Source organism: Homalodisca vitripennis, chromosome X (assembly GCF_021130785.1).
Source record: "Homalodisca vitripennis isolate AUS2020 chromosome X, UT_GWSS_2.1, whole genome shotgun sequence".
NCBI lineage: Eukaryota > Metazoa > Arthropoda > Insecta > Hemiptera > Cicadellidae > Homalodisca > Homalodisca vitripennis.
This window is the reverse complement of record NC_060215.1, coordinates 55,320,893-55,332,957: the sequence shown is the minus strand read 5'-3', so window position 1 is coordinate 55,332,957 and position 12,065 is coordinate 55,320,893. Positions and strand designations below refer to the sequence as shown.

Here is a 12,065-nt window from a genome sequence, read left to right as displayed (position 1 = left end):
TATGTTTTTAATTGCATTATTGTGTGCAAGTTATAGGTTGTAGTTACAATAGTTTTATCCAAGGCGGTAATAATATTGCAACTTTGTGTAATATTTATTATCATTACTATTATTATTAATATTTTGTAAAGTAAACTTACTTTCTATATTCGTATTTTATTAATTTACATTTACTCTTAAATTTAATGAAAATGAATATTTTAATTTATCATTTTATACTTTTTAGCATTCGGAAGATGATATTTTATTTTTGTTAAAATCGTTAGTAATATAATTAATCTTTATTAATTAATGAACAATACTGGAACTTTTCACATTGTAATAGCCAACCCAGCAGACGGCCCATACGTCATTGCTGTAGTGTGTTTGTTTATATTTGGTTCCATGCTTGGCACCAGATTATTCAACTATTTTGTTTTAAATAAAACACTTTTTCTTCTTATTCTTCTATATTATTCTATCTCAATGAACTAAACTTATGTACACTAGACATATTTATTTAATAGTGTAATATGTCACATTAGCTGTGGATCAAATCACAACTGGAATAAAGCCATCTGTAGTTTTTTAGTGGTAGGTGAACTGAACATAAGGAAAATAAGAAATCTGCTTTTCAACAACAATGCTTTATATACAAATTTAATTTGCAAAATCAACAAGAACCCTGTAGAAATGTACACAAATATACAGAAGATAACGTACGATTGGAGGAAGGTCGAGTAGAACAGACTGACACTTAAATGAAAATGCACGATAACAGAACAATACACATAATTAACTACTTAATTTTAAATATCCAAAGCAAAAGTTTGAATCCATGTTTATAGAACATGTTAATTTAATAAATGAGCAAGGATACATAGGCTAATAGAATATTCCGGTTTGACTGTCTGGTTTCATCCTATGTTACACTGTGTTTCAATACTTGGAATGGTAAATTATGTTTTTAATGTATGCTGATAAGAATACAGCTCTTGTTTAAAAAATGTTAAAGTATATGAGTTTTAAAGCAATTTATTCAAATTAAAACTTGCTTTACTGCATTCAGACTACATTCTTAAATCTGTCAGACTGTGGTCTAAGTCACATAGGTACACAAGTCCAAGTGTAAATGAGATTCTTGACCTTGTCATAATATTTTAACATGTTTTATAATAATATAAGATTGATTGAAACTGTACACTCTTGGGTTGCGCATAGCTACAAATTTTACAATAAATTTTAACAATACTTTATAGAGTAAGCTACACTAATAATATCCCATTAATAGATCAAAACTTAATAATCTGTCCGGATCTACCACTTCCAAATATATTGTTTAGCTTATCCAAGAAATAGTACTAACTTTTAGGGTCCAAAGCTGGAACTTTCAAGTTTATTACACTTAAGTGACTACGATTGAAACGTAATGACTTTGAATAATAATGGTTACAATTTACCACATAAGCTATTGAACAAAGTTGAAAAATTTAATATATTATGTTGCCAAATAATTGGCAATCCAAAATGTATAATACAGACAACACGGATTAGACAGAAAGATTCAATACAGTGGACCTCTAGATATTCAACTGAACATGGATGAGTGATCATCAGACATGACTAAATCTTAAAAATGGTGAATAAAGCGATAGTAATAAGTACTTCATCTCTCTTTTGGGGACTTGCACAAATTAACGACACAAGGGAGAAACAAACGCTCAAATGTTCTTTGTGTGTGTGTGTGAGCCAAAAATGTGATCCCAATTATAATTTGTAATTAATCTGATCAAAATTATTTGTTTTGTCAACTCATTCTGTGATACCAGTTCAAGAATGCATCAATTTACACATTTAAAAGTAGTACACTAAACTATACATTAGTACGACCCACACACATGACTGAATGTTCAGGTTAGTGGTAAGAGTGAATGATTTTAAATGCTTCTCTTCAATACAAGCTAGGAATGAATCACAAACCATGTCACTGACATGACATGGCCAATTCCACCCCCTCTGAATAACCAGCTCAGGGGTAAAATAAGGAGTCACCACTAAACTATAGCAATTGATGACAACATCCAAAACTAGGTAAATAACCAGAGGTCAAAAGTATTGCTAAAAATCAAACTTAAAATTCACCAATTATTGAAGAAAACTAGTCCCCGGAGAAATGGTGAATGGATATAAATATTGATAAACAATGAACAAAACATATATTAACTGATAATTAATTAACTTAATTTAAATAAATTAGAATACAGTACATAAATAAATAAATGATCAACTTGTATAAGGAAATTATCACAATAAAAGAAAAGCAAAAATGGATTATATCCATCCAAACATAATAAAAGAGATAGTTGAAAGTAATTTTTCTACAGGGAATATCAAACAAAAAATAATTATGAACAGTTTGGAGACAAAATATTATTCATATTTCATAGGATAAAAAAAATAAAAGCAAACACCTATATACAATTTTATAGACACTGTTATAAACAGATACCTAACAATAAAGAATAGTAACAACCTTTTAATAAATGTGTTTAGAACACAAAATTATTAATATGTTTGTACTGTAATCCACATAATTTTGTACAATTCTCTTCATAGCATAAAATATAATAATTCTTAAAGTTGAGTATTATGTTGAATATTTTGGTAACAATGGCAATAGATAGAATGTATTCACAAATACTATCTTCACCCTACACAACAACAGTTTTCTTAAAAATTAAAATACATTTTACATAATGCATATTATATTGCTATAAATAAAAATATAAGAATGATAAAGCTTCGTATTAAGTTACCAATGTCACAAATCAAATGGCAGTGTTCCGCTCGGCAACCTACAGACTACATTTTTAACCTTTCAAAAGCAATAGTAGATACTACCTGATTCACTTAAATACTAATTGCATAAAATTTTGCTTTGTATTTAAATTTAAATTATTTTTCAATTCAATTTGAGACATTTTGGAGAACAATAAGGAACATATGTTTACTAAATTATTTCTTTTGAAGGTATTTAATACAAAGCTCTTTATAAAAATGTACACCTTAGTGATGATTATGTAAGCTTATTATGATTTAGAAGTTTTTCGACGTGAAGTTGTTGGTATGGCCATACAATATTTTTAAGGTTTTTTGTTTCAATGTTAAATAAACAATAAAAAAACAAACAAAATTAGTACATCAGCACTACTAACGTGTCCTTTCGAAAATAAGGCGATTAACAAAATTAAAGTAAGTATTCTGGCTATCAATTAGCCAATTTGATCTTTAGGAAAGGGCAAGTTAGGCGTTATAACTTGTTGTAATTTTGAGTGACTACAATTTTTTTTCACTATTCAGACCTTCCAGAAATATTAACCTACTGATTCAGTTTCATCTATCATTTCACTCCGAGCACCTTCTTCGTAGCAGTTACAATATCGGATGGCTGGGGCAGGGCGGCAATCTCCAGACTCTTCGTGTAGGGCATGGGAATGTCCACTCCCGTCACTCGAATAACAGGTGAGTCCAGGTGGTAGAAAACTTCACCTGTAATGAAGGCCCAACCTTAAATTAAAGAGACAGGGAGAGAGCAACAGAGATAGAGAGTGAGGGGTGGGAGATAGAGACTAGATTCACAAAGAAAATACAGAGTTTACATCTTTTGTCAATTTATCAAAAGCTTAATTGTACCAAATTCTTTTAATTTGTAAGGATAAATATTGTTGCTAATTTCAATTAGCAATTCAAGACATCAAATGACTATGTTTTAATTATTGTTTGCTCAATACCTCATAAAACAACAAAATATGTTATGCTCAAAAACTAAAAATACCCTTTTTGGGTATTTAATATCTGTATTTATCACTAACTTAGGACTTAATAGTATGACAATAGTAAAATTCTCTATAAATATACAACCTTCATCAAATGGCATAGCCACTGTAAGGCTACTGAAATTCAATACTCTATTTCTGTTATTATTTTATCTTCTTCAGCACATTACAGCAGATGCACTGAAAACAATTTCTTATCTTAAGCCAAAACTTCGCAGATGCAAGCTCTTGCAGCATTACTGTGTTGCTACGGAACAACCTGTACATTGTTTACTGTACTTTCATATTATAGGGATTACTGCTATCTAAAAGAAAAAAATATCGAAAACCAAATTTCGGTTCTTCTAAAGCAAATTTTTTATTGCGTTTGATGGCAGTTGTACTTTGACATAAACATGAAATTCAAATTCAGAGACAAAAATATAGAGATTACAAACTTACAACTTGCTATGTAAACCTCAATGTTACTGTAATATTATAGAATTAAATTGTTTGTATTGACCCATAAACAATTTTTAATGTAGTTACCCACCAACTAGCTATTTCAAATAGGCATATACAGCAATATTGGTATACATACTGGCTGCAACAACCAAAGCTGCTGTGTGAGCAGCTCAAAATACAGTGAGGGTAAAGAAGTCTAGAACAATTACAAACACAAAACGCCTACAAATAGATTAAGGCTTACAAGATGACACCAAACTGCTCCATAACAATTTCCTTTGTATTTTAGTTAAAATAAAATATTCAATCCTTTATACTGTTTGAATGAGAATTTTTAGAACAATGCACTTTGGCCAATTTTACTAAGGAACCGATGGGCTATAAATAGAAACATTTAATAAAAATCACACATAAGTTTTCGTGAGCCCGCCTGCTGCCAGTTATGAGTTTATCATTACTGACATAGCGAGTCAGCTACCTGGTCAAAAAATTAAATATATCTGGCTATTTACTAACTATATTTTATGCCAACAGTTGAAAATGGCTTATCTGTTAGGTCACAGTTGATGCTTACACACACACACAGTGAACGAATATGTGGCCTTACAAACATGAATAAGTGAGAAAACCACTTATTTATTTAATGATTCCAAATATTACTGAAATCCAAAATTTGATTTTTTACCATCACAGTATTTTTACCCAAATTCTGTATACCTGAGATAGCTACAGATATGGACATAAAAAAACACTGGTTATCAATGTCCGTTACATTTCAAAAAAGTAACAAGCTCTTATCATATACTTACTCTCCATAATCCTAGCACAGATCTCGGAACCCATGCCACACTGAGGCCAGCCCTGCTCTACTGTGATCAGATGGTTAGTTTTCATGACCGATTTGCCAATAGTTTCGATGTCTAGAGGTCGCAGAGATCTCAGGTTGATCACTTCAGCTTCGATGCCCTGGCCCGCTAACTCCTTGGCTGCATCCAAACTGGTCTCCACAGCTTTAGAGTGAGCTACTAATGTTATGTGCTTCCCTAAAAATTAACTCTCGGTTATTCAGAAATTTCGTCTAAACAGAATTCTTTTTATAAAGTATTTAGCAATTTAATACTTATTTCTTACAAAATGTCTATAAAATAAGGTTACCGATGGGTGTTTGAGTACAGATAGTAAAGAAATTTCATAAAGTAAAGAATGTTTTATTTTACAGGTTGAGGGTTTTTAAAAGTTGAGGTTGAGAGAAAAACTTTCTGACAAGTTGCAGTAGAGCACCATAAAGATGTCTCCATAACGAGTTGTACTGAAAATACGGCTTAGTTGTTTTCAATGTACTGATTTATATATGTGAACTTGAAATTAGCCTATATAAGTGCAAGAAGTAATATAGTAATCTTCCAATGGATACTTGTTGATGATGTATGCACAAACAGAACAATGTTTTGTGGGTGTATGGATGTAGAAATGAGGAGAGGACAAATATGGGAGAGTGCCAATTTTTAATATCAGAAACTTTATCAGTTCAACTTTATTCCTGGCTGTTTTAGAATTAGTTTTATATCTGACTGAAAACCACTGAAGTTGTTACAATAAGACAATATTTTATTCATTTATTATAATAAACAAAAGGAATAAAATTAATCACTACTTAGTGATGGTCAACCAACAATCTCAAACAGGCTGTTACTGTATTTTAACTTCAAATTCGTTCTCGTGTTAATAACCATTTATTGTCATGTAGCCAATAAATTAGTAACTGTCAATCATAAATTCGTGACACCATTCAATGTACATTACTGTATATATGTCTTAATAAATAAAATTATTTTCTATTTAAATAAATTATAAATTTGAATTTGATTTTCTATTAATTTATTACCATAAAACTCTGAAAAACTGCTAGCCAATTATTATTTACAAAACTAGGATAATTTGTCAGTTTGGATTATCAAAAGTTTTCCACACACACAGTATGATAAAAACACACTATAGTGATTAGTAATTCTTGCACATTGCAATGCAGTGATCAGCTGTTGTCTGCGAACAGACATAGCAGACTTACAAACATTATTACAGAAAATACAGAGACTACGTTACTAGAATGGAAATGGTGGGACATAAACATGACTTCTTTCTATGAATAAGAATCTTCCTTGTGAACATGAATAATTAGTAATGAGGTTGTCGTTTATGTCAAAAAGTACTGTGCTGACAACAGAAATATTTGTGAACTTTCATTTTCTTAACAGCAGTATTGAAGAACTTCCAGGATATGGCATTTAAACTTTAAATGTACCAAACTTCACTGTCTTCAATTATAAATTACCTGGTCGTTCTATTTTGGCTTTTCCAATGGGAAGCACAAAGTCTTTTGAAAGAGCTTCATCAGACATAGGATATTGAGCGCCATACAGAATCTCATTTTCAAGGAACACCACAGGGTCAGGGTCCCTGATGGCAGCTTTCAGTAGCCCCTTGCAGTCCTCAGAGTTGTATGGTGAAATTACCTGGTCAGCAACCAACAATCAATAGAATTGTGTACTTTCTCTTAAACTATTTTTAACTGTAAACACACAATGAGTTCCACAGCTTTATCAAATTCCCCCCTCCAGGTAAAGAACAACGAGAAAACAAGTGCTTAAAACTAAAGCATTTTCCTGTGCGCTTTCCAGAAAAACAGGATATTCAGGTCGGATGGGGTGAATGGAGATCCTGCTGAGATCCCCTGGAATATACACCATGAAGGTGGGAGACAGTGCAATGAAATCATCTATGCAATGAAACCTTAGAAGAAGGGGAGATTTGCCAGCCTCTACCAGCGTGAAAAGATAGGAGAGACATAACTCCCCAAGGACTATGCTTGCTAAGCCTTTAGAGACTCATAAGTGAGATTCCAAACCAAGAAATACCTCTACCAAATTTTGAAATTCTAAAGTCACATTTATAATTGTCACTAAAAAATAGACTAAGTTCCCCTTCTAAACTTTCCTGTAGATTTAATCACTTATGAGATTGGTGGCACAGACAAAATGAGTATCTGCACATCTGACCATGTACATAAATAAACTATATGTTGTTCTTTTCAGCAACAGGCTCTGATTTTACCTGTATACTATTTGATGATAACCAATAGGTATTATTTCCATTGTACTTTAGTAAATAATCACAAAACAAATATTGTTATAATTATTTTAAATTTATTTTATAACATAAAAAAATAAAATACATCTGTAACATAAAGTTAATTACATAGCCACATATGCAGTCATATTGTATTATATAAATATGTATTGCTGATGTCTATGCTTAGCTATCAGATTTAAATTAGACCAACCCATTAAAGTTAATACTGCAGTAATAACTTTTTCACTTGATATATTATCTCAAAGTTTGTTACCAATATCACTGATATTAGATTTTTATAAAAAGGCCATTTTTTATTTGCTCGGAGAAAAGTTTTATAAATTATTTTCCCCTAATTTTTTACATGTGACACAACCAGAGTAAATACTCTATCAATAACAGGTCTATTTTTGTATTCTTAGGCTAATTTGTGTTTAAAGCCACTTATTGTTATATTTTAACAATCTTATAAGGTACTAATAATTATTGTCTATATCAATACCATTTTAAAACTACATCATGTAATTTTAAATTTCACAATCCAATTTATAAAGATTAAAAAATGTCTAATGAGTTTAAGTATCAAGAGGTATACTATAGATGGAGCTAACTCAATATTCATATTGAATCAGTCCTTACCACCATACCTACGTTATGTGGGATCAGTTTGAAATTCTTAACTGTAATAGCTCCAAATTGTGTTTATTACATATATATTATCTTCTGACACACCTTTAACTTTTCATTAGAAATTTAAGAACCTTTAGCTTATTATTAAGTTCTACATGTTTCTCTTTAACATGTGAATTTATTCAGCAATCTTTGAGGAAGTGTTTTTATATAATATACTAAATGTGTACAAAATATCTGACAAGGGAAGGCTTACCTTCAGGCCAGGGCAATGACTATACCATGCTCCAAAACACTGGGAATGTTGAGCAGCCACTCCTGCTGCTGCCCCGTTAGGACCTCGAAAAACAATGGGGACATTTACCTGCATCAAACACCACATTTGAACTCCCAAAATATGTATCAACTTATAGACTATTTTTACTTTACAAACAGCTTTGTATTAAAAAATAAATAAATACCAACACCAACAGTAGACATAAGTTTGTGTTCAAATTGTTAATGTTAAATTATAAATGATATTATACATTAATGAATGGTAGAAATAAAGATAATGATAACTTGGATAGCTCAAAAATTTTTAATTATTAATTTTGGATAGTTAAAATTTTTCTTTCGTTTTTTGACATTTCTATAGATGTAATAAATCTTCATAAGTCAAAATCTTGGATAATTAGACATTTTTTATTGGTTTCTTGATTTTCAAATTATCCAAGTTCAATTTTACTTTTACAAACGGACCCTACAGAAGCACATATTCCTTTAGAAGTATTTTGATACATTTATTGATATAGTCCTTTATTTATACACCAGGTTGTGGTTGATATTTCATGCAACAACTACATTACATCCAATATTACGGTCAGATTATTGTAATTTTCATTAATACAAATAAAAAGAATTAAAAATAATAAAACACCTGACAGTTAGTATGACTTTTGATTTAACCCATTCAAGACATTGGACGGGCAGTTTCCGTCCTTCACTTCGCGCGGCCCAACGACTAAAGACGCCTGCTAGACACAACATCGACGTAGTTGAATATATTGCCGATAGATCGCAGAGGAATTTACATTTGCTGCATATTTTGTTCTCAATATTCTAGTCTATGTTTTTCTTCTTCTTCGTTGCTGAAAATCATCTGATATTGCCTCAAATCATCTTGGCAAAACAGCTTTCTTTCGTTTGTAAACAGCCAAGATGGCGTCTCGTGACCGTAAATTCAGATGATTTTGCGGCTTACGTTGCTAATGTTTTAGATGAAAGTGGTGATGAGGAAAGTGACAGTGAACAAGATGACATGATACATGAAAATCATGAAATGTCTGATGGTACAAACGGTGACAGCAGTGATAATGAAAGTGACGATAACCCACCGGCTAGGCCTTGTGATTTTGCGTGGAGTGTTGGACCAAATACTGTTAGTACAATGCGTTTTCCCGGCAATCATGGAATAAATCCTATCATTTCGAGGCAGTTAGGAGAAAACTGCACTAAATCAGATGTGTTCAGTCACTTCTGTGACGAAACCTTTTTTTTTTTCAGGTAACCCTTTGGTAGGCCTCCCGCTTGTGGAGAATCACCACTGCGCCTTCAAGGAAAGTTTTGGGGGCATTTTATTGAAAAGATACCTCCAACCACCAAAGCCAGGCCCTCAAGAAAATGTAAAGTTTGTGCCTCACAGGGGAAAAGAAGTGAAACAGTGTAACAATGTAAAAAGTGTCATGTTCCACTTCATCTGGAAACATGTTTTGAGGTGTTTCACACCCAAACCAACTTCTAAAGAAGTATAATAAAAATTTGTAAATAGTGTAAATATATGCATATTTAAAAAAACTAACATTTTGTGTTCATACAATAACAAGGAATAGCTGAGGTAAATTTATAATATTCATACCATGTTATACAGTAAGTGTTATGCAAAGTGCAGCTAATCTTACACGAAAGCATGGAAAATATCCAGTTCTGTAGTCCAAAAATTATATTAATTTATTCAGTCACGAATGGGTTAACAGGATGAATGTGTGGTAGTCAAAGCATTAAATTTAAAAATTGACATGTGAACTTATAGTGTTTATAACAATGCACATAATTATTTAAACATTATCTTATAGTGTGCTAGCAGACGTTAACTTACGGAGCCAGCAGACATATAAAATGTCTTAGCAGCTGAGTTGATGACTTGGTCTATAGCTTGCATCGAGAAGTTGAATGTCATAAACTCACAAATTGGCCTGAGTCCAGCCTGGAAATAAGAAAACGATTAATAATATTTAAACTCTAACTCCATCATAGATCACATACAATGATTTGTCTTAGCTACTATGAGAGTTATCCAGAAAGTACTAGACGTTTGGAACCTCCACCTTGGGTTAAATATTCCTTTTTTAACTGTGACTACTTGTAATGTGTGCTGCAACTGAAAATTCTGCCACTTGTGAAGTATGTCTGTGATTAGACTCTTGTTTGGAAAAAACTACAAATAAATTGAAATCCATTGCAAAATTTGTGACGTTTATGGGAGTAGAATGATGAGTGAAAGCAGGATGAGGCAATGGTATATTGATTTTTTAAATTAGCTGCACCAATAGTCACGAAGAGTATTGTCTTGCTTGGTTACTGAAGACTTATTGACGAAATTTAAAGAAAAAATTCCTTAGAAATCGCTGTTTCACAATCACTGAACTTTCAGAACATTTCTTCCAAATTTCACAAGTTTACTTTATAATATTGTGTGGAGAAAACTTGGCTACCACAAACTTTGTGTCAGGTGGTTTCTAAACTGAAGAAGATCACTAATAACAAAGGCTTGCTGCAGCTTTGAAGAGTACAGTAAACATGGTAATAAACCTTTGATGTTAAAAAGTGCCTCAATTTAAATAGGAATTAGACTGAAAAATAGCGTAGGCATGTAGCTTTCAAATGTATATTACACAAGTATTTTCTTTCACTATGTCAATTTTTTATTTCAAAACGTCTGTTACTTTCTGAAAAGCCCCTGTATAACTGTACACTGATTACAGCTCATTGAAGTCTCTTGCAAAGCACGATTATTATATCATTGATCATGTAATTACAATAATTTAAGTGTGAAATAACAACTGATTTAATTTAAACAAGGTTAATGTGCTCTGATAAAAACATATACATTAACAGAAGAAACACTGCTCTTAGTAAGAGTGTCTGTATACCCAAGCCAGATTCGAGTTTATAGTCAATCCAAGATGTTTCATTTTGTCTTAGTACAGAAGAGAACTTCCAATAAAAGAAAGAGTTTGTTATTAAAGTTAGTTAAGTTAAATAGATATTTAAGTTTCATAAGTGTGTGTGATGTATTTCAATAGGTTTTGTATGGTTTAGCCTTATATGATATTCACACCACTTAAATATTTTTTCATGTACCCATTTATGGAGTCACCGATAAAATCAATTTTCAAGTGCATGTAGATTTACAGGTCGTCATCGTACAAAACTTAGAGTGTTTGAGTCCTGAGTGAATGTCACACACAAAAAGCATAAAAAGTAGAAGATAGATTGAACCCTGTGGTATCGTAAAAGTAATTAACGCATTCTTAATCCAAAGTTATATACCAACTTTCACATCTACTGGCTCTCTCTCTGACAGATTAGACCTTGACCACTTTTGTATGTAGTTAGAAAACCCTATTATACTTAGTATAACAGAAAATATATTGTACTTTATGCTGAAGTTGTTGAAAAATCAAAAAGAGTATGAATATGATGTGGATGCATTTTATTACAAGTTTAGTATCGGTCATCATAAAAATATTGTTAACTTCTTTTAGTAGGATACAAACAAAAAGCTACAAGGAAACCAGTATATTTATTATCAACTGGTTGTCATGAGGACAAGTTGATAAATATTAGAAGTGGCCTAGAAGCTACTAAACAGCGATAAAAGTATTTCGCACCTGCTCTATAGCAGACCTATAAAGAAATACTGGAAAAAATGTTTTAATTTACTTAACATTGCTGTATTTGATGTCTTTATTTTGTCCTAAAAACACAGATCAGAAGGAGCAGATT

General features: G+C 31.6%; 1 protein-coding gene across 1 annotated transcript in view; it reads right to left on the bottom strand.

Annotated features, from left to right (window-relative positions):
- Positions 1 to 610: 610 nt before the first annotated feature.
- Positions 611 to 12,065, bottom strand: part of LOC124369005 (pyruvate dehydrogenase E1 component subunit beta, mitochondrial-like) — a 28,437-nt gene continuing 16,982 nt past the window's right edge. Inside the window, exons 4-8 of the mRNA XM_046826611.1 lie at positions 10,156 to 10,263; positions 8,275 to 8,382; positions 6,592 to 6,772; positions 5,069 to 5,302; positions 611 to 3,528 (exon numbers count right to left, since the gene is read on the bottom strand). Of these exons, the coding sequence (XP_046682567.1) occupies positions 3,380 to 3,528; positions 5,069 to 5,302; positions 6,592 to 6,772; positions 8,275 to 8,382; positions 10,156 to 10,263 (780 nt within the window). The 3' untranslated portion in view covers positions 611 to 3,379. The remainder of the gene's footprint in view (positions 3,529 to 5,068; positions 5,303 to 6,591; positions 6,773 to 8,274; positions 8,383 to 10,155; positions 10,264 to 12,065) is intronic.